This window comes from Mus caroli, chromosome 14 (genome assembly GCF_900094665.2).
Source record: "Mus caroli chromosome 14, CAROLI_EIJ_v1.1, whole genome shotgun sequence".
Classification (NCBI taxonomy): domain Eukaryota; kingdom Metazoa; phylum Chordata; class Mammalia; order Rodentia; family Muridae; genus Mus; species Mus caroli.
The window spans coordinates 24,426,792-24,451,078 of record NC_034583.1 but is presented as its reverse complement, the minus strand read 5'-3'; the positions used below and the strand labels follow the sequence as shown (position 1 = coordinate 24,451,078).

At 45.7% G+C, this 24,287-nt stretch overlaps 2 protein-coding genes across 5 annotated transcripts; one reads left to right on the top strand and one right to left on the bottom strand.

Annotated features, from left to right (window-relative positions):
• Positions 1-2,803: 2,803 nt before the first annotated feature.
• Oxnad1 (oxidoreductase NAD binding domain containing 1) lies at positions 2,804-20,463 on the bottom strand. 3 transcript variants are annotated; one of them, XM_021182232.2, is made up of 8 exons: positions 20,084-20,463; positions 14,668-14,806; positions 14,333-14,396; positions 10,561-10,667; positions 9,214-9,355; positions 6,201-6,443; positions 4,711-4,819; positions 2,804-3,788 (listed from the first exon to the last, which is right to left on the bottom strand). In XM_021182232.2, the coding sequence occupies exons 2-8, from the start codon at positions 14,781-14,783 to the stop codon at positions 3,634-3,636; spliced, it is 936 nt and encodes a 311-aa protein (XP_021037891.1). In that variant the 5' UTR covers positions 14,784-14,806; positions 20,084-20,463; the 3' UTR covers positions 2,804-3,633. The 3 variants fall into 3 exon arrangements, with proteins under 3 accessions (XP_021037891.1, XP_029325049.1, XP_021037890.1); XM_029469189.1 differs by lacking the exon at positions 20,084-20,463 and adding an exon at positions 20,004-20,059 and having other exon boundaries at positions 14,668-14,791; XM_021182231.2 differs by having other exon boundaries at positions 2,807-3,788; positions 14,668-14,791; positions 20,084-20,461.
• A 45-nt stretch (positions 20,464-20,508) lies between these two features.
• Dph3 (diphthamide biosynthesis 3) lies at positions 20,509-23,271 on the top strand. Of its 2 annotated transcripts, XM_021182234.2 has the most exons (3): positions 20,510-20,726; positions 21,156-21,230; positions 22,893-23,271. In XM_021182234.2, exons 1-3 carry the CDS (start codon positions 20,619-20,621, stop codon positions 22,956-22,958), a joined length of 249 nt encoding a protein of 82 aa, XP_021037893.1. In that variant the 5' UTR covers positions 20,510-20,618; the 3' UTR covers positions 22,959-23,271. The 2 variants fall into 2 exon arrangements, with proteins under 2 accessions (XP_021037894.1, XP_021037893.1); XM_021182235.2 differs by lacking the exon at positions 21,156-21,230 and having other exon boundaries at positions 20,509-20,726.
• The last annotated feature ends 1,016 nt before the right edge of the window (positions 23,272-24,287 follow it).

The window sequence follows — 24,287 nt, the reverse complement described above, 5'->3', positions numbered from 1 at the left end:
TTTTTTTTTTTTTTTTTTTTTGGTTTTTCGAGACAGGGTTTCTCTATGTAGCCCTGGCTGTCGACACTGAAACTCATTTTGTAGATCAGGCCGGGTCATATCCGCCTGCCTCTGCCTCCCAAGTGCTCAAGTGCTGGGATTAAAGGTGTATGCAACCACCACCCGGCTATCCAACAATTTTTTATAGCAGCTTTTCTGACTTTGGTCAGAAAACCCATGAGCTATCCTGACAGCTTTTAGAATTTTTACTAGTAGAGAGCTGTCTCAAGAGTTTTTTAAATAGCAAAAAAAAAAGTCTAGAGCAGAGTTGAACACAGACACAGGGGGAGAAAGAGAGAGAGAGAGAGAGAGAGAGAGAGAGAGAGAGAGAGATCTGAAAGCCACCTCAGCAGAACCTAGGCCATAGCTTGGACCCATGATTTGACTTGAGTCATGTGTTTTCTGCCCTTCCAAACACCCTTTCTCTCAGAACCCCTCTCCAAGCTGTGGCTGGTTCCTGGCAAACATGTTTCTTCTGGTTTCAGATCTTTGAGAAAAGTTTGAGGAGGCATCTCCTTCCCCACTTCTGTCCTTTTAAAACAGGCCCCTAGAGCCAGTCACCTGTCAGGGTTCCATGTCTCCTGCAGGTGTCATGCTGGCAAATGCTGCCTGTCTTGGTGAGAGCCCCACGGGAGTGTAAACTATCCACAAGGTCAAGCGTTAAATCTAGCCTGCTAAACCTGGCACTTGTACTAACGTCTCAGATCTGAGCAAGTCTTCTCTATCATACTGACCTAGGCTCTTGCCAGAACAATTTCACACTTCACCAGACTGAAGGATTCTTACCAAAGCCTTCCATCCAGTTCACCTGCTCTAGGCAAGCCCTTATGTAAAAGTGTTTATGAAGGCACATGTTCAGCACACTGTTAAACCAAAAGGGTTCCACCCCTGTGGGTTGTGATCCCTTTGGGGGTGTGTGTGTGAACGACCCTTTCATGGGAATTGCCCAAGACCATCAGAAAACAGATATTTACATTTCAATTCATAGTGCTGATCTACCCACATGAAAGACCAAGTCAGTGAGCAAAGTCAGCTCCACTCAGCCTCCTGAAATCCCTTCTGACTAGGAACAACAGCAAATGTGCTTTGACAACCTGTTTATTCCCTGATAATTGCATGACTGTATTTAGTCTCCTTTAAAAACCCATCAAAGTGTCAGTGCTTGCTTTTACTCAGGTACAAAGTGGAATTTTTTCTTGAAGCAAAAATGAGTCAACTCCCCAGGTCTGTAGCAGTTCAGCACAGAGGTTCTCAGTAGTCTCCACTCTCCACTGCAAACTGCCAGGGCTGAAGTCTGCTCAGACCAAATGGACACTGGGGTGTTCTTGGCCAGCAGAGCAGAATATGCTGTTCAGCACTTAGCACCAGGAAAGAACCAGAAGGGACAACAGGGTAGGCAAGCAATAACTCCAGCCTGGCCCACCTCAGTGGGTCCTAACACTGACAGCAAGTCGGTACTTGGTGTCAGGCGCAGCAGGCACCGCAAGGACAGCAGGGACAGCAGGGTGAGGCAGGGTGGGCCCCTATGCTGGCATCTCACGAAGCCACTCATGTCACAGGCCTAGGATGGATGGACTCTTCCTCTGTGTCTTTTGCTCCCTCCACTGCCCGCCACCTCTGCCAGCTGGTAGGAGAGCCCTTTGCTAACCTCACACTCCTGCATCTCATCTCTCTGCTGTGCCTCCTTTCAACTTACTTTTACATGTATGGGTGTTTGGCCTGTGCGCATGGCTGTACACCAACTCCAGGACTGGAGTTACATGGTTGTGAGCCATCATAGGGGTGCTGGGATTTGAGTTCAGGTCCTCTGGAAGAATAGCTAGTGTTCTTAATCAGAGCCATTTCATCAGCACTTCTCACGACTCCTGAGAGGTCAGTTCTAAAGTCTATCTCTTAGCAAGACACTTGGGAGTCCGATCAGTAAATCAGAGTTCCTGTGGCAGCTCTGAGCTCCTCACGCAGTCTCTTTGCTCCAAAGGCTGATGACTACTTCCTAGGGTGAACAGCATCCCCTCAGGTCCACTGCAAGGGCAATCTTTCTGCTTAGAGCAGCATCTCCACTGGGCCTCCTGGGTCTCCAACACTGGGCTTGCCTAGGGTCTTTTCACTCCTGTGTTCTCTGGGCTGATGCCATGGACCCAAGACTTTTTCTTCAATCAGTGTATGAACTTTAGGCTTTTTTTCCCCTCTCCAAATCTAAGCAGAGACAGACAGAGTGCTCTTCCTTTAGCAGTTTCATCAGAGCAGCTGGGCTGAGCTCCTGTCACTTTCCATCCTCCACCCCCACCCCCCAAACAGTCCCAGGGATCCGGATTTGGGGGTGGTGCATGCCTTTAGCCAGCATTCTCCAGCACTTGGGAGGCAGAGGCAGGTGGATCTCAGAGTTTGGGGCCAGCCTGGTCTACAGATTTAGTTCTAGGACAGCCAGGGCTACAAAGAAAATCCTGTTTCAAAAAACCAAAAACAACAAAACCCCAAAACAAACAACAATAAAACACAACCAAGCAGACAAGCAGGTCTTGGGAATGGCTCTCTCCGCACAGCCAGCCAGCCCAGCCACTGAAGCAGATTCAAATGAAAGCAGTCGCCAACACCTTTCCCCTAATCACGAAGCCACCTTCTCAGAGGTCAGGCAGGGGACAGGACACAGAAAGGTTTTCAAACAGAAGAACTAACAATAACACTCACTCAGGGAATCAACACCAAGAAGGAAAACAAAATGGCCATCCAACTCCAAGCTCGTCTCCTAATAATTTTTCATTTCCTGATGGTGCCACAGGCAGTCCATAGTGAAAGAAAACTGAAACATTAAACATTCAAAATAAAGACTGTATTTAAAACTGTAAATTCCCTAGACACAAATTTTATGAATTTCTGTCCAATAATTTAAAGAAGTATTCAGTTCACACAAAACCCCCATTTTCTTTAATTAATCTAAGTAGACCATTTGTCCCCTAAAGGCGAAAGAAAACTCCGTATTAATCAGTTCATGGTGTAGAGGCCAACCAGAGAAACCCCATGGTTTTCTAGGTCCCCTCCATGTTAGTACTAATGATAGCTTGCCACAAACTCAAAATTCCAGAAAGATGGGGGTCCCAGAAAACAACCCTGACTCAGGGACCCCCAAAAACGTCCAGCTGTGAGCGGCTCCTTGGTATGGAGACTGTGTCTTCACTTCTGTAACTTGCTTATGTGGATACCCAGGTTGTTTTCAGTTGCTTTAAACTTGGCAGACCAGGCCAGTGTCTGCTTGCTTGCATAGATCCTGTGGGCCTGCCCTCCCGTGATTCTTCCCTTTAGGAACCCTCTCCCCACCCCCTCCTTTATGGCAATCTGAAATGTGGCCCTCAGGCTGTCAGCCTGTCATGCCAGCAGCTCAACAATAAATGTTTTAAGTAAAACTGAATTGTCTTTTCCCAGGGGTCAGAAATTCTGTAATAATGGAATTATTATTAACGAAAGAAAAATCAATATAGTCAAAAAGAGTGTGACCAATGAAGTCTGCCGGAAGTTTCTCGTGTGACTCTGTAGCCGGGCTGGACACTTGAGAGCCTCACTGTCCCAAGCAGCTCTCAGGTCTTCTGTGCCCATTCCCTACCACCACTTCTCAAAGCAAATGTGTTCCTTGGGAACGTGGCAGCTTTCCAGGTGCTTAGAGAAAAAGTCTGTCATTGGAGGTGGTCCGCAGACATAGAACAGAGTCTCTGCTGAGATGTGATCTCTTATCTCCTTCTCCGTTATTCTTCCATCTACCAAAAATAAAACCAGGAAAACACCACATCAGGCCCGGCATGTTTGTATCCTGACCAACCACAGCTGAGCGTCAGTGTCCCAGGTAGCACTGTGAGCCCAGTCTCCCAGGCTTCCCAGGCCTACAGCAAGCAAAGCAGGAGGCTTGTAGGGACCAGCTGCTCTTTAGAGAGGGACCACAAGCGTACTCTCCTCTGCAGAGAAGAAAACTGCCTTCAGCAAAGTAAATGGCTGTTTTATTTAAATTAAAAAAAAAAAATCCTTCCAGGATAGTAAGATGCTCAGCAGGTAAAGGTGCTTGCTAACAAGTCTGATGCCTTGGCACCGTCCCTGAGTGTGATTCCCTGAGACTCACAGATGGAAGAGAACCAATTCCAAATGTTGCCCTTGGTATTCATACAGACCTGCACACACACGCACACACACACTTAAAATAATTTTAGCTGGATGTGGTGACACACCTGTAATCTTAGCATTTAAATGGCAGAGGTAGGTAGATCTTCATGAGTTCCAGACTAGCCAAGGCTATACAGTAAGATTTTGTCTTAAAAAAAAAATCTAAAACAAACAAACAAAAAGTAAAGAAAATAACTTTGAAGACTCCTTCCAAATAGGGAAACCGAGTAATTTCAATAACTATTAATAGCATGCGGAACTGACTCAACCAAAGCAAGACTATTATTCTTTTTTATATATTATACTGATGCTAAGGACGTCTAAAAGTTTTGAAAAATACACATTTAATATGAACAGTAGGAAACCTATCTATAATAAGTCCACCTAAGTATGAACCGTTCCGATTCCCCAGGGAATGAGATTTCCAGCAGGTGACTCCTGACAGTAAAAATGCCTCAAACAGTCGGCCATCCAGTAACCACCATGCAGCTAGTTTTAAAAAAATAAACTCCTTAGAGGACTCACCTGTGACATAAGGCTTTAGTTCCGCACTGATTTGTGCTGTCTGTTTTGTAACATGAAAACTGCAAGAAATCTTCTCAGGGAATTCATGTACTAAGTCGAGGATATCTTTCTGGAATGTCAAACATATTGACTGGGTCAAGCTACAATTAAAACAAACAAACTATAGTTGGGTATGGTAGCACATAACCTTTAATCTCAGCCCTTGGCAGGCAGATATAAGTGTCTGTCTATCAGTTCAAGCCGAATCTGGTCTACACAGCAAATTCCAGGCTAGTCAGGGCTAATGTCTTAAAACCATCACTACTTGGTGATACCACTGCTACAACCACCACCACCTCCTCCTCCTCCTCCTCCTCCTCCTCCTCCTCTTGTTTTTTGAGACAGAGTCTCACGCAGTCAAGTTAGCTATGAATTTTCTGGTTGGTCACAAACACCTTACCTTTGGCTTTAGCACGCCAAGTGCTTGGGACGACAGGTCTGACACCATGACTGGCCCTAGTGACTTTTCTGTTCCATTAACTTCTAGATTCTATCCCACTGTGGTGAACTGAATGAGAATGGCCCCACAGGCTCATGTTTGAATACTTAGTCCACGTTGGTGGAACTGTTTGGGAAGGATTGGGAGGTGTGGCCTTGCTAGAGATGTATCATTGCGGGGGGGGGGGGGGTTTGAAGTTTCAAAAGACTCATCCCATTCCCAGTTAGTCCTCTCTCTTCTTGCCTGTGTCTCAAGATGTGAGCTTTCAGCTACTGCTTCAGTACCATGCCTGCCTGCCCGCCTGCCCGCCCGCCTGCCTGCCTGCCTGCCGCCACGAGAGTCATGAACCATAACCCCCTGAAACCAGAATTTCCATGTTAAACTTTCTTTTATAGGTTGCCTTGGTCACAGTGTTATATCCTTGCAATAGAAAAGTCATGAAGACACCCCCAAATCTCATCTTATGTTGTCACTTAGCTGGGAACATTTTTAACTGTCCTGGGTGAAAGGTGACTGTTAATTATCGCTTGAATTGATTAACTTCCTAAGCCTTTTTGTGAACCTTTGCAGAGAAATCTGAAAACACGCTCCTGTTTATTTACATGTTTATTTATTTGGATTGGCATATATTCACTGTTTAGTGATGGGCTTCATAGCAGACATTTTCACTGGGTGATCAGATAACACATTCTGGTGTTACATCAGGCACTTCAGCCATACTCACCCCACCCTTCTCCTTTTACTCCATTCAGTCCCCTAGGCCTCACTTCCTCCTCCTCCTATACACCACCTGTATGACTTTTCGTTGTTTCCTTATGGCATTCTCATATGCACTTTTTTTTGGTTGCTCACTCCACCATACACACTCCTCTCCTCCTGCCCTGAGCTCTCTTCTGCATCTCTCAGCTCAGCAGTCCCCTTTGCACCGTTATGTCATATTGCCTGTTGTTTATGGACTACACAATTTCACACATGAGCTTGGAACTTACTGTAGACCTATCTCCCACCTTACCTTAAACAGGAGTTCACTGGTGTTCTTTGCACTGTAGAGCAGTTTTACTGTTCCTATCTCATAGCTACTTCCTTTGTCTGCGTGGTCGCGGTGGAGATCTGCCGAGTGGCGCAGGATAGAAAGCAGGGGGTTAATCCCGACCCCTCCAGCAATCAAGATGAGGTTTCGAGGGGCATCTGTGGGCTGAGGGTCAAAGAAGAACTCTCCACCTACTCTGAGAGCCACTTCAGAGTCAAGTGTGCACTGAAGCAAGAAAGAAAAGATCCTTTGGTTCAGTGCAGGGCAAGTCTCAGACCGAACATCTGTGTAAGTGAAACCACTGGGCTGACTTTCTGCCTGCTTACCAGTGTCAGGGATGATCTGCACAGCTTGTTTCCAATTTTCCCAGAGCCTTGGGACTTGATTTACTTGCCCAGCATGTGTGCTGCTTGCTGTTCTAACTTTGTGGTCCATATGACATAGCCATTCTGGTATTAAGCAAAGGGACTTGCTTCAGAGATTTGCCATTAGCATCACAGGTGTGGAGCTGAGATGACAAAGCAGCAATGGACTCAGGCAGGGCAACCTCTGGGGTATGTATCCCTTCACTGGTCATGTTCCTATGTTCTGAGCTGAGAAAGACTCGATGGCCCTGGGGTCCCTCCTGAGCTGGGCAGACCCAGTCAGACTAGTGTGCAGGCTTGCCCCAGCACTGTGGCACCAGCTGTCTGTTCACATTTCCCTCTAGCAGCCAGAAGGGCAGCAGGAGGCTGTACATGCTGGCCAAGTCTCACTTCAGCCTGCCCATGTTATGTTCCAGTAGTTGGTGAAGTCACTTACACAACTGACTCCAGATGCCTCTGATGGAGTGTTCTGGAAACCTTGGCAACATTTTTTTTTCCATTGTCACAGTGATTTGGGTTACTTAAGTGGCATGCAGAGGATAGGGCTAGATGGCTAAATCTGCAGAAGTTTTGTGAACTACTCTTTATTGGTAATTAAGAATCAGCCACTGTGAGAATATTCAGAACACAGAAATCTGCACATAATATGAGTGAGGGCTTTTTATAATTCAGAGCCCTGGATCACCTGCAAGGCATTATTGCAATACACAGAACTGTCAGGATGATTTCTGAGTGACCCACAGACTGTTCACATGAGCAAAAGCCAATTTGTAATGATCTGACGCTACTTAGGCAAATGTTTTTGCTGCTGTGAACAACTATCTGAGACAATAACTTAAAAGGTACAAATATTTGCTTTTGGCTCCCAGCTTTGGAGGTCTTAGTGCACAGTCAACTAGCTGGAACCATTGTTTCTAGGCTGTGGGGAGGCAGAGTGGATAGGACACAGAAGCCAATCTGTTCAGCACATGGCAGGCAGGAAGCACAGAAAGAGAATGCCCGAGTGGGGTCCCCCCACCCCCCGTCTTTATTGAGAATGCCTGGGTGGGGGTTTTCTCCCCTCTTTATTGTATGTTTGCCCCACTCAGCCTATGGGATGGTGCTGCCTACCCACATTCAGGGAGTGTATTCCACCCTTGGCTAATGCTCTTTGGAAACAGCCTCAGAGCACACCAGAGGGGAGCCTTTTAGTACTAGTGAATCCTGCTCTTGTCTCCATCCAGCTCACAGTCAAGAGTGACATGAACAATGACTCATTTTACAAATGAACTCAGACAGCTTTGCACAAATCTAAGTTCACCTGACTCTCCCAGAATGTAAGCAGTGTGAAGACTGCACTTGGCTGTGTTCACTGTTCTGGAGGACCACACCCTAGGTGGTAACACAAGTGTCCTTCTGTCCCCACACAGCGGTTCTGTACCAGCTGCACCGACAGACCAGATAGATCTGTGGTCACTGATGTCAAAGTCCTCTGAGTGCTTTACTCTACCGTGTGGTCTCCATACGCCCAAACCTGAGTGTTAGAAATATTCTTTAGTTATGCCCCCCCCCCCGCACCCCCCCGCTTGCTTCCTTACTCCTCCTTTGGTTTCAGCTAGAGAATTGTGAGTTTGGAGTGCTTTTTTCTGTTTTACCTATTTTTACTATAATTATACATTTTGTTTCAGGATAGTTCTAGAATGGAGGCAATGGATCTGACAGGTTTACCATGTCATTAAACTTTTCTGAGCCTCTGCTGCTAAGTGTGGAAATGGGCCAGCAGATTGGATGACACTGGCCACCACGACACACCATCATGTTCTATAGGAAGATGTCTCCATCACTGTGGCTCTCAGAGAAGAAACACTACTGGGTGTGTCTATTCCTTCTTGTCTCCCTCTAAAAGCAGAATCTGGGAAGACAGCCATTTACACTGCAAGCACAGCTCTGCCTCAGTGCAAGCTTCTAGCATAAATGGACAGAATTGAGAAGCAGTAACGTATCACATCGCATGATTTCAGAGGGTCAAAGCCTGAGCATTCAGCCCCTGGACTGCACATACCAGGTAGCAGGAGGCACTCGGGACATGGATTTAATCCAAGCTTCTACAACTTAAGATGACCAAATGGAAAAAAACTCCACTGAATTCATAAAACAGGTCTTAAGCAGCTGGGTCTGAGGTATCCTGTGTTCTTTTTGCCAGCTGTGTCTGACTTAGCTCTCTGCTGACCTTGGGCCCTTCCCCCTTTCAATTAGTATATAGGAGGCTGTATTTCTTACTAGGCTTGCTTGGCCTAAGTTTACTTCCTGGTCCTCCCACTCGACATCTGCCATTCAGGACCCTCGTCCCTCCAGGTTTAGGTTACAAGGGGACCAACTGGGCAAAACACAGACTTAAAGAGAGGCAGAGATGCTCAGACCTCTAAATTTAAAAGTCAGTTGAGGGTCTGGAGAGACGGTTCTGTAGTTCAGAACACTTGGCCCTCTTACAGAGGACTCAGGTCTGGTTCCACACACCCACACAGTGACTCACAACCATCAGCGGCTCCAGTTCCAGGGAATCTGACAGCCTCCGAGGGAGAGAGACATTCGTATGGTGCACAGACAAACATGCACATAAAAAAAGTTGTGCTTTAAAAGTAGTTGCTCACCTGATTGTGAACCCAGACAGCAGGAGGGTGGTCTGCATATTTCACCGCCAGTTCTATTATTCTGTCTCGTTCTAGCAGTTGGGGACTGGAGCAAATTGAAAACCCACCAACCACTGAGACTCCTGGGATGAAGAAATCAACCCTAAAAGGACAGAAGAACAAAACATCACTGTTGCAATAATTTAAAAAATGGTCAACAGCAGGCAATAAAACAAAGTTGACAGCATTTTAGGAGACAAAGAAAAAGCCAAACTGCTAAATTAATAGAAGATGAACAAGTATAACTAGTCTTATTTTTGTTGTTTTTTTTCTTTTTGTTTTTTTCGAGACAGGGTTTCTCTGTATAGCCTTGGAACTCGCTTTGTAGACCAGGCTGGCCTCTAACTCAGAAATCCGCCCGCCTGCCTCTGCCTCCCAAGTGCTGGGATTAAAGGCATGCGGCACCACGCCCGGCTAAGTATAACTAGTCTTACAAAAATAAAAAAATTCTTCAGCAATTTAATGAAGAATTATTATGCTAAGATATAATTTAGATGAACCACACATATTACTAAGAAGATATCAACTAGCAAAGATGGACCAGGAAAAAACAAAGAAACCTGAACTGATCTATACAAGCGCAAAGAACTAAACTAATAGACCTTCAGTTCAGGTTCAGTTCACTGGGGAGTTGCAACACACACTTGAAGTAGAAGCAACGCTTCAGAAACTACCCCAGACACAAGAGAAGAGACAGTGGAACTTATTCTAACGAAGCTGGTTATCAGACACTGAACAGAAAGTACAGACCAATATCCATTCAAATAAAGACAGGAAAATTCCAAGAATACAAGGCTGGGTTAACGTCTGTCCTCATTAGTGTTTTAATTAATCGAGTGCTAGGTTCAATGAGACATGTTTCTCAAAAAGATAAGGTTGCCAGGTGTGGTGGTGCACGCAGACCTCTGAGTTCCAGGTAAGGTGGCCAGCCAGGTGTGATACACTCAGACCTCTGTGTTTGAAGCCAAGGCCCTGTTTTCAGCCACCTTGTCTAATCTATTAGAACAAAGACTGCTTTTCAGAAAAGCATCAGTGCCCAGCAACCACAACTGGAGCAGATCAGGTGACTATCTGCAGACACAACTGTTGAGCTGGGGTTCCACAGACGAGCACTGGACTACAAAAGGTAGGTTTCAGACAGAGGGACACATGGGTGCCAACCAGAAAAGGAATCAAGTTGTGCATGCCAAAACAGGAATGACCCAGAATTCCTCTCTCCTGGTAGAGAAGTCCTTTCCAGAAGAAAATATACTGCCTGATAGCAACTTTCATAAATACACATCCTTGGACAAGGGAAATTCCACTCACCACTGGCCAGCCTTAAAGGAAAAGTCTTTATCAGCAACAAGCAAACGGAGGCTCTTCACTGATGGAGACTCGTGAGTGATTTCACACACCTTAGCTGCAGCCATGACCTGAAGCAGAGAGGTCTGGGGCTTAGAGACATGTGGTTTGGAAAATTGTCCAACAAGGCACAGCACACACGGCTTTGCTCTGCATCAAGTGTGCAAACTGAGCGAACTTTCTGAGATGTACTACAATGCTGTCTCACTCTGTCTTAGTTTCCTGCACAAACATCATGACCAAGAAGCAAGTTGGGGAGGAAAGGGTTTATTCGGCTTACACGTCTATGCTGCTGTTCATCACCAAAGGAAGTCAGGACTGGAACTCAGGTCAGGGAGCAGGAGCTGATGCAGAGGCCATGGAGGGATGTTCTTTACTGGCTTGCCTCCCCTGGCTTGCTCAGCCTACTCTCTTATAGAACCCAAGACTACCAGTCCAGGGATGGTCCCACCCACAAGGGGCCTTTCCCCCTTGATCACTAATTGAGAAAATGCCTTACAGTTGGATCTCATGGAGGCATTTCCTCAACTGAAGCTCCTTTCTCTGTGATAACTCCAGCTGTGTCAAGTTGACACAAAAATAGCCAGTACACACTCTGAATACAAACGTCCTTACAGGGACTGTGTAACCAGTATCCATCTCGGTCTTGGCACCCTGAAGAGCTCTGTGTGTGATGCCCTCAGCAACCCTGGCTGGCATCTAAAGTCCCCTTCAGGAGTAGGCCAGGCGAGGCCATGAATGCTTCTGAGTAAGAAGTCCATGGATGCCAGCAGCAGCCATTCACAGAAAGCATCAGGCGCTTTTTAAAGAGCAAAGAAACAGGAATCCGGGTTTGTACTCATGTGCTTCCTTCTTGACTTTGTTTTCTGAGTTGAGGCCTCACCATGCAGCCCTGGCTGAACTGGTACTAAATGGATTAGGCTGGCCTTGAAATCACTTGCCCTTGCCTCCTGAGTGGTGATTAAAATGTGTACCACCATACTTAGCTTGTGTGCTTATGTCTTAATTTATTATATTTTTCTAAAATATAAGCATCACGACCTTAAGCCAAGAATGCCAGAGCCCTTTCCTACTGGGAGTTTGGGATGCACTACTCTCAGGGGTGATTTTGCTCTCTACTGAGCACCCACTGAATGTAATGTGTCTCCACGTCCTTCACTTCCCCTCTGCTCTGTATTCCTCTTCCTCCTCTACACCTGGGTATTAAACCTGGGTAGAAGACAGACATGACTCCCCTCAACTTCCTTCTCTTCAGCTTCACCCGTGGCACTGGGCAGGAGCTAATCAAATGCAGTACCCTCAATGGCGGGGCCCCAACCAGCCCCACCAGGGGATGCTTTGGAAACCTCCCACCCCAATGCTAGCTCAGACTGGCCTGTTCTTCAACAGGACTTCCAGGTCTAACCAACTCTCAATAGGAGATCACTTAAAACATTCTACTAGAAAACGTCTTACTACCTCAAAATAGCTCCTGGAATTTCCATCCTTTGTTCTCTGCTGTAAAACCCCTTGCCTCTCTTTCTCTGCTTGTTGTTAATCCCTTCTTCCTCTTGTCTTGGAAAACATGTGGGTGATTTTCCATGACAGGCCCCCATGCTTGCAGCTTAGAAAACAAAAAACAAACAAACAAACAAACAAACAAAAAAACCACAGGGTCTCTCTACATAGCCTAGGCTGGCCTGGAGCTTGCAATCCTCTGCCTTAGTGCTAAGATTACAGACTTGTGTCACCAGGCAATGTCCCTTCTACCTACACTCCCAATCCTAACCTCTATCTGTGACAGATTCTACTCCAACAACTACCAGCCAGGCTTCTGTACACAGCTCTACTACTTCATGTTCCATCAGACACGGCATACAAGGCCACTGGCTTTCTCTTGAGCAGCTCAGAAAGAAGCAGAACATAGCCGTTAACAGGTGACTCTACAGTGACACAGCCCAGACTTTAATGCTGGCACTACTACCACCATGTACCTCAGGCCAATGCCCTCGCTGCCTTCAACTATGAACTGAACCAGTAACACCTTGCTTCATAGGGTTGCTGGGAACAGTAAAGTAGAGAATACAAACGGAAGCACTTCTCATGTTGCCGGCCAATGGTAAGTGGATGTGGTTTGCTACCATGCACTCTACTGCCCTATCTCTGTGGCTGGGAGGATGCTCTGGAGGGGACTGAGTCCTCCCTGATGTCACACAATGCTGAGCTGCTTTGCCCCAGAGATCAGCTGGTTTCCACAGCTCCTCCCATCTCCTCCCACTTCTCATTCTGTTTGGGAGAATAAAAGTTTGAGATAAAAAGAGGGAAATGAAGTTAGGAATTTCTTCCCCTAAAGACAGCAACAGGATCAGAACTGTAGTCCTGAAAGTTCCTGACTCCTGTGTACCCGGTGCTCTGCTGTCAATCACACCGTCAGAGCTTATATTTGCCTTTCTTTGTCTTACACCAGGATCAGGAGGACCTCCTCAAAGTCCCCATACCTCTGCCCTATAAGCTCCTGAATGGTGACTCTAAGTCACACACTGGTAACTGCTACCTGCAGGCCAAAGCCCAGTACTCTGGAGAGTCGTGTTTGGTTGGACCCAGCAAGCCTGATGATTGGCTTACGTCCACCCATGACTGTCTGCACCGCAAAGATGCCGTTCAGTGATGAGATTACTTAACTACCTGGGCCTTCGGACAAAGTCTGCCTAATTTATCTACCTGCTTCTACAGCCCACAGACGTGTACACACAAGCTTGTGATGTAAACCTTTTTTCCTTTATAATCTGACAAGACTTCATGTTGATGGAGACCGTATCAGCACTTTTGCGTGTGTGTTCAGATCCATCAGTGGGAATCTCTATTTTCTTATTTGCCCATTAGCTTCCTCTGTGGCATTAGCTTCACATACTTCTCAAAGAGAAGAAAGAATCAAAGTGGAAGCAACAATCCCCTTAGTACCAAAGCAATTCTCTGAAGCAGAATTAAGTTTTAAGAGAAGGGCCTAAGCAGTATATAAGTTAAAGTGTCTCCTTATATTGTAACATAAAATGAAACTATGACAACAATATAACTTCTGACCATGTTTGTAGAAGTGCATACATACAGGATTTCCCTTGCTTTACAGAGATATACCACACTAAACTAAATACATCTGAATATGTGTGAAACTGCTCAAAAAAGTCAAAGTAAATGTCCACTGTGTGTCTGACACGGAAACAGAGTTACTCACTGGGATACAGGTGAGGCTCCTCTATTTCCCAGGCCTCTGCACCCTTCAGGAGGCAGCTTAGCTTACTAGAGCCTGGGCATGATTGACAGGCGGCAGGGGAGGGGCAATGAGCTCGGCCACCTTTCTGTCCCAGATGTCAGTGCTGCTGACGAGCTAGGAGGTGCTTCGAAAGCAGGACACACAAGGACTTTGACATGATGGAAAAAAAAAAAAAAAGAAAAGAAAAAGAAAGAAAAAGAAACAAAGGTAGCCACGTGTAGGCGCTACAAATTCCCTCTCCTCAGCGTACCTGTGAGGAGGGGCCTTGGCCACGGCTGTGCTCCCTCACTGAAACACCCACTCATGCCAAACTTAGTGGACAACCTTAGCACCACTCAGCCACTGCTTTCTATTTAGGTACAAATCCCCTGCTCAGGAGGATGAAATCTCACTGACTGGGCTCAGCCTCACCTAAGGCCTGTCCTATCAGCCAGTCAGTGTGCACGCTGCCCAGCCAGGAACCCCCACCATGCCCCAGACACAAACCTCCCGGCGGAGGACACTGGCGGTTCTCTCTAGGTGGTCCATTTTCCTTCTGGATTTAATTATGCTTTTTAAAAGAAGAAAAAAATGGGTTATTAAGCATTATCCTTATAAAATAATTAAACTAGCTTCCCTGTCACACACTCCCCCACCCCCTACCAAATCATGGCTATTGAAAATACAATTAATTGTGGATTGTACAAAATACTGAAACTCAACCAGTGGTAAGTTGCACACTCAACAGTTTCCAATGTTGGTATGCACATTGAAGCCAGCATGCTTTCTGTCTTGAGTCTGAAGGGACCCCACCCACATGATAGCAAAGGCCGACAACTCACCTGGCTAGGGTAAGGTGACGCAAAGTGCTGGCCTTCAGTCCCCACGAAGCAGCCTGAGTGCAGACGGCTCCCACAGATCCTCGAGACAAGCCAGGAATCAAGGCAACGTGGGCCATGGTGCTTCCTGGGGGAAACGGAACTGAAATTTAAAACCGTTTTCAGACAAAGTAGAGAAATGCCAGACTGTGGTAGGGGCAGGTAAAACAGAGTTTGGGGGCTAGCGAGATTCTCCAGTGGTTAGAGTGAAGAGACATGAGACACCTGCACATCAAATCCTACACTCTCCTGACCCTGCGTGGAGCCAGAGCAGATAGCACTCCCTCCCTCTGAGTACTCCACCCCTATACCTGGCTTCCACCCTAGCCTCTACATCACTGAAACTCACACCACTTTTCATTAACAACCAACATTTCTCAAGTGCAGATGGCTCCTGCCCTTGAAGGAAACAGAAGCCAATGATAATGGCCCACTCTTAAGACTATGAAAAAGAGACGACTAGGTGTTCCCAGACAGCTGTGGCCAGCTGTAAAACTATACCAGCTTCTGACAGCACAAGTTACTTTTCCCAGGTCAGAAAGGTCCCTTTCCAGATGCTCGGTTCTGCCCGCTGTCTGAACAAACGCTATCGGGTTTGAAGGACGGCATTCCTTTACCCACTCATTAATGCCCAGGCTTGAAAACCCTGCTTGCAGTTTTTTTCCTTTATAAACCCCCTTCCCTTAGACCTGGGGGTTCACTCTCTTTCCTGTTCCATCAGGAAGGTTGGTGGCCCAAGCTCGAGCTTGAATAAAGACCCTCCTGCAGATCAGATAGCGGGTTGTGAATCCTGGTGGTCTCTTTGGGGTTTTTACAATCTGGGCACAACAAGAGGTCCTGGCTGTTCTACCAGAGGCCCTGAGCTCACATGCCAGAACCTGCACGGCGGCCCACAACCATCTGTGACTCCAGTTCCAGGGCATCCGATGCTCTCTTCTGATCTTAGCAAGTACCAATACATGCTACACAGACACGGGCAGAACACCCACACACAGTGGAAGGACGAAAACGAATTCCCACAAATTGCCCTTTGACTTCCAACACACAAATCAATAAGTGGCTGTGGTGGTTTGAATAGGGATGGCCTCCACAGACTCTTTTTTTTTTTTTTCTCCACAGACTCTTATGCTAGAATGCTTGGCTATCGGAAGTGGAACTATTAGGAGGTGTGGCCTTGTTAGAGTAAGTGTGTCACTGTGGAGGTGAGGCTTTGAGGTCTTAAATGTTTCAAGCTAAGCCAGTTTCCTCCTTGCTGTCTGTAGATCAGGATGTAGACCTCAGCTCCTTCTCCAGCACCATGTCTGCCTGCACGCTGCCATGCTTCCCACATGATGATAATGGACTGAACCTCTGAAATGGAAGCCAGCCCCAGTTAAACATGATATCTTTTCACAGCAGTGAAACCCTAAGACAGTTAAGTAAGTAAGTAAGTAAATAAGTAAATAAATAAATAAAATAAACATTTTTAAGTAAAATTGCTTAAGGATTTAGTCTTGCCACAATAGGACATGCCTTTAGTCCTAGCACTTGGAAACTTTGAGATTGCTAAGGTAGTTTTTCCTTTTGTGCTAAACCAAAACCAGAGAGTTAGTCACTGAAAGCAAGCCAACAGCCCTTCCTTTAGAAACCCACGAGATTCTGGGAGCCAGCTGGCTCACACAGTATTTTGGTGCCAGTACTGTAGACTAAGGCCTCTAGATTTGCACCAGCCATAACACTGAGAAGTTTTTCATATACTGAAATTCCCACAGAGGTCCTGCAATGGCAGAGACAATAAATTGATAAGTACAAAGACAATAACAGAAAAGCCTCATCAAGTCTTACTTGCAAAAGAAGAGGTTCCTTTAGATCTATAAGTGTGAAGCCCAGTGGTAGAGCGCTTACTTGGCTGCCCACAGGCCCTGGGTTTGAGCCCCAGCCCAGATTGAAGTGAGGGGCCATGTTACATTCCTCTCCCTCAGTGTTAATCCTTCCCTCAGGTATTAATCCTCCCCTCAGGTGGACAATTCTTTTTGATTACTCTTCTGCTGCTGCCTCTTAATTTTCCTTGGCCCGAGTCACCTCCTGCGACATAGGCTACCCAGCCCATGAAATCCCTGCCACACTGGTGCAATGGACTATCTGTGGCCCTCCTTCCTGTCTCGCCACAAGGGCTTCCCATTATGGTTCTGCCCAGCTTGATCTAGTGCTGTGCTGAAGAAAGAAAAACCAGTCAATCCCTAGAGAGATGATTCACTTATATGACATTTTGGACCAAAATCCCTAAATCCTCCGGTGAAAGGTGGACATTTTCCACTTAATGCTTTAGAGAACTACTGCTAAAATAAACATTTTTACAAATGTCTACTTCTCAACTGAACTGGAAACTAAAGGAAATTAACTTTTAAAAGCTGCTCATTTTCAAAGACTGAATTTTGCTAACAGTACCAAGCCTAAGAGTGCCAATAACTGGCAAGTAAAGGTATTTTTATAAAATTGTGTTCAACTTGCCTCTGAACTTTATTCTAGTTCTTTTTTTAAATTTATTTTTATTTTTATTTTTTTGAGACAGGGTTTATCTGTATAGCCCTGGCTGTCCTAGAACTCACTCCATAGAACAGGCTGGCCTTGAACTCAGAAATCCGCCTGCCTCTGCCTCCCAAGTGCTGGTATTAAAGGTGTGTGCCACCACTGCCCGGCTTTATTCCAGTTCTTATACGAAAGTATTAAAAAGAAAAAAATCAGATTGGCAAGATGGTGCAGTAGATAAGGGTGCCTGCTGCCAAGCCTGAGGAGCTGGCCAGGAGACAGGTGATAACTACACCTACAGATGAGGCTGTGTGTAAGGGAGGAAGGGTGATGGGGGGGCGGCTATGGGGAGTACTAGTGAAGGGCTCTGGGGGCTGACAGCAGCTGAGATGAAAGCAGAGCCGATCGAGACAGCCAGGCAGACATGAAGGGGAGACATGAAGCACACTGCAGCAGAGATCTTGGCAGGAACAAAGCCCAAGCAAGAAACAACGCTGGCAAGTTAAGAGGAGCTGGGTGAGAATGCCAGGAACCCGTACACGTGCCTATGTGTCCAATGTGAAGGTATGGAACTTCCCTGAAGGGCACTCACAGCAACTAAACAAAGTTCAGAACAAGGACATGATCTTCATACTTTTAAATGGTCGCCCAAGTGAAAGCAGGAAGTCAAGACTCTAGCTTAAGATTCTGGTAGAACAGTGGCCAGAGGTGGTAGGACAGTATTAAAAATGTTTGGGAATTAAGAACCCTTCAACATGCTAAGAGGTTCCTACTGTAGGAACAGCCCTGCTGGCTTCCTCTCATTCTGCCAGAAACAGACCAGGCAGTCTGGTTTGTCCCAAAAAAACAAAAACAAAAACACCCCACAAACAAACAAACAAACAAACAAACAAGAGTTCTAGGTTCTAGGACCGAAGGAGTCCAAGTTGGCATCATGACTTTTGAGCTTTGCCTTAGCGAATTCTTCAGCCCCCTAGACCTCATTTCCCAGGGCTAAAGATACACCCCATCTGTACTTCACTGTGTTATTCTAATGATAAAATACACATAAGACTTATCCAGAACCCAGTGTCAACTACCATAAATAAATGGCTCATTAAGTTTTTCCTTTACTATTTTAAATAATATACACACAAATGATTTGTTGAGAAGTTAAAAAGAAAAGCTAGCTGACTATAATGTCCGTCTTTAAGATGCCCCAGAAATTTGTTTTTGATGAGTCTGAACTGCTTTCTAAAACATCAGGTCCGGGGCTTGAGAGATGGCTCGGCAGTTAAGAGCACTGACTACACTTCTAGAGATCCTGAGTTCAATTCCCAGCAACCACATGGCCAGAAAAGGGTGGCCCGGAACTGGAGTTAGAGACATAACTAAATTCAATATAGGTGCTAGGAATTTAACGTGGGTCTTCAGGAAGAGCAGCCAGTGATACTAACTGATGAACCAGCTCTTCAGCCTTTTGTGTGATTGCTTTTTAAATAAAAGACCTAAGAACTTATACACACTATGAGCCTCGTGTGGCCGGTAGCCTCCCCAATATGGAGCTCACCAACTTGTCGGCCCCTGCGCTCCAGGGATCCACCTGTCTCTGCCCCTGCTTGCATCAGTGCTGGGGTTACAGATCGATATACTTGCCAAGCCATTCCCTACCAACAACTGCATCCATTTCTGCGCATTGAAGAATGGCTCATAAGAACTAAAGATCATCTAAACTAAAAACAGACACTTGAAAATCAGTTTTCTTCCTGTGTCCCAGAGGTTACGTGGGAAGTATTTATATCCATAAAGATAGAAGACTTTCACTGCATTTCTCTTCTGCCCAGACAGGCTACAGCTAACCTGCAACAGGCTACAAAGATCTCCTAATTGCTATTTAGATCTTCAATTATGTTTAAAAAAAAAAAAAAAAAAAAAAAAAAGAAAACCCAGTGGTTCCCTGAGTGAGTACCAAGACACACAGAGCTAGACAGAGAAACCCTGTCTCGAAATGTTAAAAAAAAAAAAAAAAAAAAAGGAATGGAGATCTTTGAAACAACCTTCCATACACTTAAATTCTGGATTTTTCCTCCCAAAGACTTCTCTGCCCTTAGGTTTTCACACTTCAAAAAAGCTTCAAAATATAGTGTCCTTTAAACATGCACAAAATTGGTAATTTATGCACACAACTGTACATACTTAAACATTGTTACAGAAATGTAAACTACATAAGTCATACATGACTGCTGAACTATTCATTCTCGTGCAAAAGAATGTTAGATTCCAAAGGACCTACTCGCAGAAGAGGAAGGAAGAACCAAAGAATGTAATTTTCCAACCCCCAGAGCCCTTCAAGTCAAACTCGAATCCAGTTCTGCCATAGTAGCTTTTCACTACACTGCACTCCTCCGGTGAGATGACTAACTGCTTAGTAATACAGCAGTGCTCCAAAGTCCCTGGTTGTAACCGGAACAAGCCCAGCACGGATCTTGGAACAACGTGCTTCCCAAAGAAGAGGCTGCACGCTGACGAAAATACCAGGAACACCATTCCTTTTACCGAGAACTAAAGTTCACATAAATAATTTGTTCCTGGGCTTTAGAGACAGCTAGGCCCATCATTATGGCCTAGGTATGCAATCTTGGGCAAGATGCCCAGTCTCTAAATCTATGTTAAAGATGAATAAAATGGATTTTTGAACCTCAAGATCAACAGACTTACGTTTAACATATAGGTTGCCCACTAAAACCCCCCAATAATTAAAAGCTACTGTGCCCACCACTGCAGTGAATACTTAGAATATGGCTAGAACTCGCCCCTGTCTTGCAGATCTTGGTTCTCTACAACACAACCGGGGTATCAGAAGGTGGCTGGGGTGAGAGAGGCAGTGATGTACCTGCAGGCAAGAACTCATAACAGGCCAAGAGTCACTCAGAGTTCAAGGTCGCCTGAAACGCAATTGCAGGAGCGCTGTGTGTCGAGAACTGGAGAGAACGCTGTGCGGCTCCCTGAGCCTCAGTGATCCCCCTTTCAAGAGGGCGTAGCCTCCGCCAATTCTTTTAATGTCCTCTGAAGTCAGCTATAGAGGACAAGACTCTACCTGCATAGAAAACTCGTTTATATCCCAAGCCCAAACTCCCCGGGCCCCGGAGTGACGTAACCGCCATGAGAGGGAGCCCTTCACACTATTGGTCGTTGGCGCTCAGTGGACGGAGAACTGCGCAACGCTGCTGCGCAGGAAGCACCATCTTTCCGGCGCTATCGCCATGGCGACCGCGACCGGGTCACCCTTGCAGCCGCGGCGGTAGAAGTTACGTCATCGCCTGTGCGTCCGGAAGTGACTGTTCCTGCGCCAGGGTGGACCGGGAAGACCGGGCCCTACCCTGCTTGGGCGCAGGTAGGCAAGCTGATGCGGTGCCGACCGGGTGACCATGGCGGTGTTTCACGACGAGGTGGAGATCGAGGACTTTCAATATGACGAGGACTCGGAGACATATTTCTACCCATGCCCCTGTGGGGATAACTTTGCCATCACCAAGGTACTCTAAAGGGCCCGCCGGCGATTCCTCGAGCTTGCGCATTGTCGCTTCCGGTGTCCCTGGGAAGGCTCAGTCACCCACGTGTTCTTCCGAACCCCCGCCCCTAAAGTAGTAACCTAGGCTGTCTAGGATACAGGGTCGGGTTAAGGGCGCTGTTCTCCGTAGTCCCGCCCCTAAATGTTTTTTTTTTTTTTTCTNTTTTTTTTTTTTTCCTGGAGCTTCTTTGAAGAAGGGAACTCGATTTTGTACCCCAGGGTTTTGGAGGCGATCGAACCAACCTAATCTCCCTGTTTTTTTCCCTAGATGAGACTTGGGAGGAAAGTTCTTTGTGTTGTTACCCAACTAAAGACTTGCCCATAGACGTAGGAGAGATTTATGGGAAGTTGACGAAAGGCTATGCTGACCATATGTTGTTTGATTGCGTTGTAGGAAGATTTGGAAAATGGAGAAGATGTGGCCACGTGTCCTAGCTGCTCACTCATTATAAAAGTGATTTATGACAAAGTAAGGGATATGTTAAAGGGGATGGGTGGTGTGAGCTAATGACAAGGGCCTTAAAGGAGCCTGTCTGATAGAAAAGGGCGGAAGAGAGTTGGGTGTTGGTTTGTTTTTTGAGACAGGGACTTTAAGTAGCCATGGCTATATGGGAACTCATGATGTGAACCAGGCTGGCCTTGAATTCACAGAGATCTGCCTTTTATGTAACTTATGATCACTTTGGAAAGGGCAATAAAGAAATTGCTTTGTAATGAAAATTGATGACTTAATCAGGAATGAAAAATTATCATGGTTATTTTAATTGATGTTCTTCCTTTTGACATTTCTCTTGTATTTAATATTTAGTTTGTTCAGAGCTCTCTAGGATATTTTTAGAAGATTGCATTTTATTGCTTGCCTAGCTTATGTATAGAATCTACCTTGTTTGAGATATACTTCCTAGATGCAATGTTACAGTTCCATGTTCCTTTGTATCCATTAGGAATGGCAATAGAAAAGGGGTAAATATCTTTACTTCCCACCCAAAGCTCAGTTAGTGCTTTGGAGTCTAAGTAAGGAATGTAACAGTCCTGAGGATAAATTCTAAAATGAGTATAGGGTAAGTTGGACCAAAGCACAGAACTTTGTGGGAGAAGCAGGTGTTAATTTAGACAATAATAGAAATGTAATGATTCATTCTTATTTTAAAATGGTTTATGGAACAAAGAACAATGGACAGACTAGGGACTGACTCCTTGGGAATCACACTGCAGAGGATGTGTAGTACCTGGGACAGTTTTTGTGGTAGCTGGCATAAACCAGCATGGAAGGTCAGAGTCTGAACCTCATTTACAAGTAGTTACTGTTGCAGGTATGTGTTGGGGAACACACAAAGGCATTCTTTTTCTTACTCATTTTGAAGAGGTTACATGTTTGAATGACCGGATATTGATCTGAAATATAAAAACTTGGAAGTGGTGAGGTGTTTATTTCTGGGAACTGATTGCTCCCTAGCTAAGCTATTCATGAGACACTGTGCATTAACTAACGACCTCAGGGCTAAACTTCAGTATACTTTTAGATTCTGGTTCTAGTGCTGACACCAGCTCTCTGTACAAAAATAAAAAAGTGTTATTGGGTCTGGGGAGATGGGTTAGTGGTTAAGAGCTTCCAAAAGGAGTGGCCATTTACATCTTCCACAGTGGTGGCTCACAGCCATCCACAACTCTAGCCCCAGGGAATCTGGTGCCCTCTTCTTCCCTCACGGGCACCTCCCACACATGTTGGGTACACACATACATACAAGCAAAAAAACCCAAAAGTCTTTGAATATCCCTTTGTCTCCAGTTGTGTCAACTGGGGTAGCTACTGATATCTATTAGGAAGACCAAGGGCTGAGGCCATACAGCACAGACCATCCCTGAGCAGCAGTTAGTTCTTGGTACGTTAGTCATAAAATTTTTAAACTAAATTTGTTGGCATTTTTATAATACTATAAATGGATTTTCCCCTAAATTCCACATCTTGACTTTTTTTCATTGCTAGCATTAAAAGAAAGAAAGAAGGAAAGAAAGTAAGATGACAGAAAAAAACTAATAGCCAGATTGATTCTGTGGCCAAATGAAAGTGGTGTTAATGCATTTGTGAGACGAACACCAGGTGGCTAATAGCACTTCTTCTTCTTCTTAGGATCAGTTCATGTGTGGAGAAACAGTCCCAGCACCTTCAACCAACAAGGAGTTAGTTAAATGCTGAAGAACCCCCCAGGGACCACATCCTGAACCGTGGGGGCTGAGCCCAGGTGCATGGATCCAGTGCAGAGTTACCAACCTCCTCGATGGGCAGCCTCAGGGGTGTGATCTTCATCATCACTGAACTCAGCCTGAAAAAGGGAGCCTATGACATGCCAGCCCTGGATTCCATACTGGGACTGGAAGGATTCCTAATTGTCCGTCTGAATTTAAGGAAGAGCCTTATTATAAACTGTGGTTTCTCCTTCAGTCGGTTGCATCATTTGAACATCTGGAAATTCATTTTCTGAAAATAACATCATCCGCCTCAATCCTGAGTGTCTTTTATTTTTTTTAAGATTTATTATTTTATTCTTAATTGTGTGTGTATGTGCATTTGTGTGTGGGTACGTGCATGTGAGTACCATTGCCCAAGTTGGATCTCTTGGAGTAGGAGTCACAGGCACTTGGGAGCTACCTGACATGGATGCTGGGACCCAAACTTTGGTTCCCTGAAAGCACTACACATTCCTAACCTCGGAACCATCTTTCCAGCCCGTGATGGGAGCTTTTCAAAGATTACATTTTGACATAGTTTCTGAGGTGGTTCAGGTGAGGCCTTTCCTAGAAACATCTGCCTTTTCCAGAGCTGCACTTCCGGCTCATTCAGTTGCACTTCCCACTTATTCATCAGCCAGCCACCTGGGCTTGCCGTGACTGCGTTGTTCCTGTTCTCAGTCATATCTGTTACTTTTCACGCACCAAGTGCAGTCCTGGTATTAGACTGTAAGACCACAGTTTCTCTGTAGCTTCCAGTTAGTGAGGAAGGAGGGACGTCTGAAGTGACTTAGTAAAAGAAACACTGCTCTTTAATGCCTCGTTCATCCTTATGTCAGGACAGGTTAAAAGGAAACAGCCAACCAAGTGAGGTACCTTAGCTGGCAGCAGCGCGAGGTGCGAAGCCTGCTAACTTGCCAAGTGAAAGTGCATGAGTATTGCCAGCTGGAAACAAGTGTTTCTGTATCGGGGCCTGATGGGCTCATCTTAGACGGGCGAGGCTGATCCTATCTGTAGTGGTTGTACCGGGGCACAGTTTTGTGTCACCATTAGTCTTAAGAAGTGCAGACGCTACAACAGGATGAGCTTGGAAGTGTGAGCTGGCTCTAAGACATGCCTGTGATGGCACACCTAGGAAGACTGCACATAATGGTACCTCTTGCGCGCGTCCGACTCGACCAGCAAGAACGACACGGCACACAAGTAGGATCCTTCTGCAGCCAAGCTTTAATGCATCTTGAGAGGGAGAGCATAAGCTTACACACGGATGCGAAGACTCTGAGGAACCCAGCCCTGT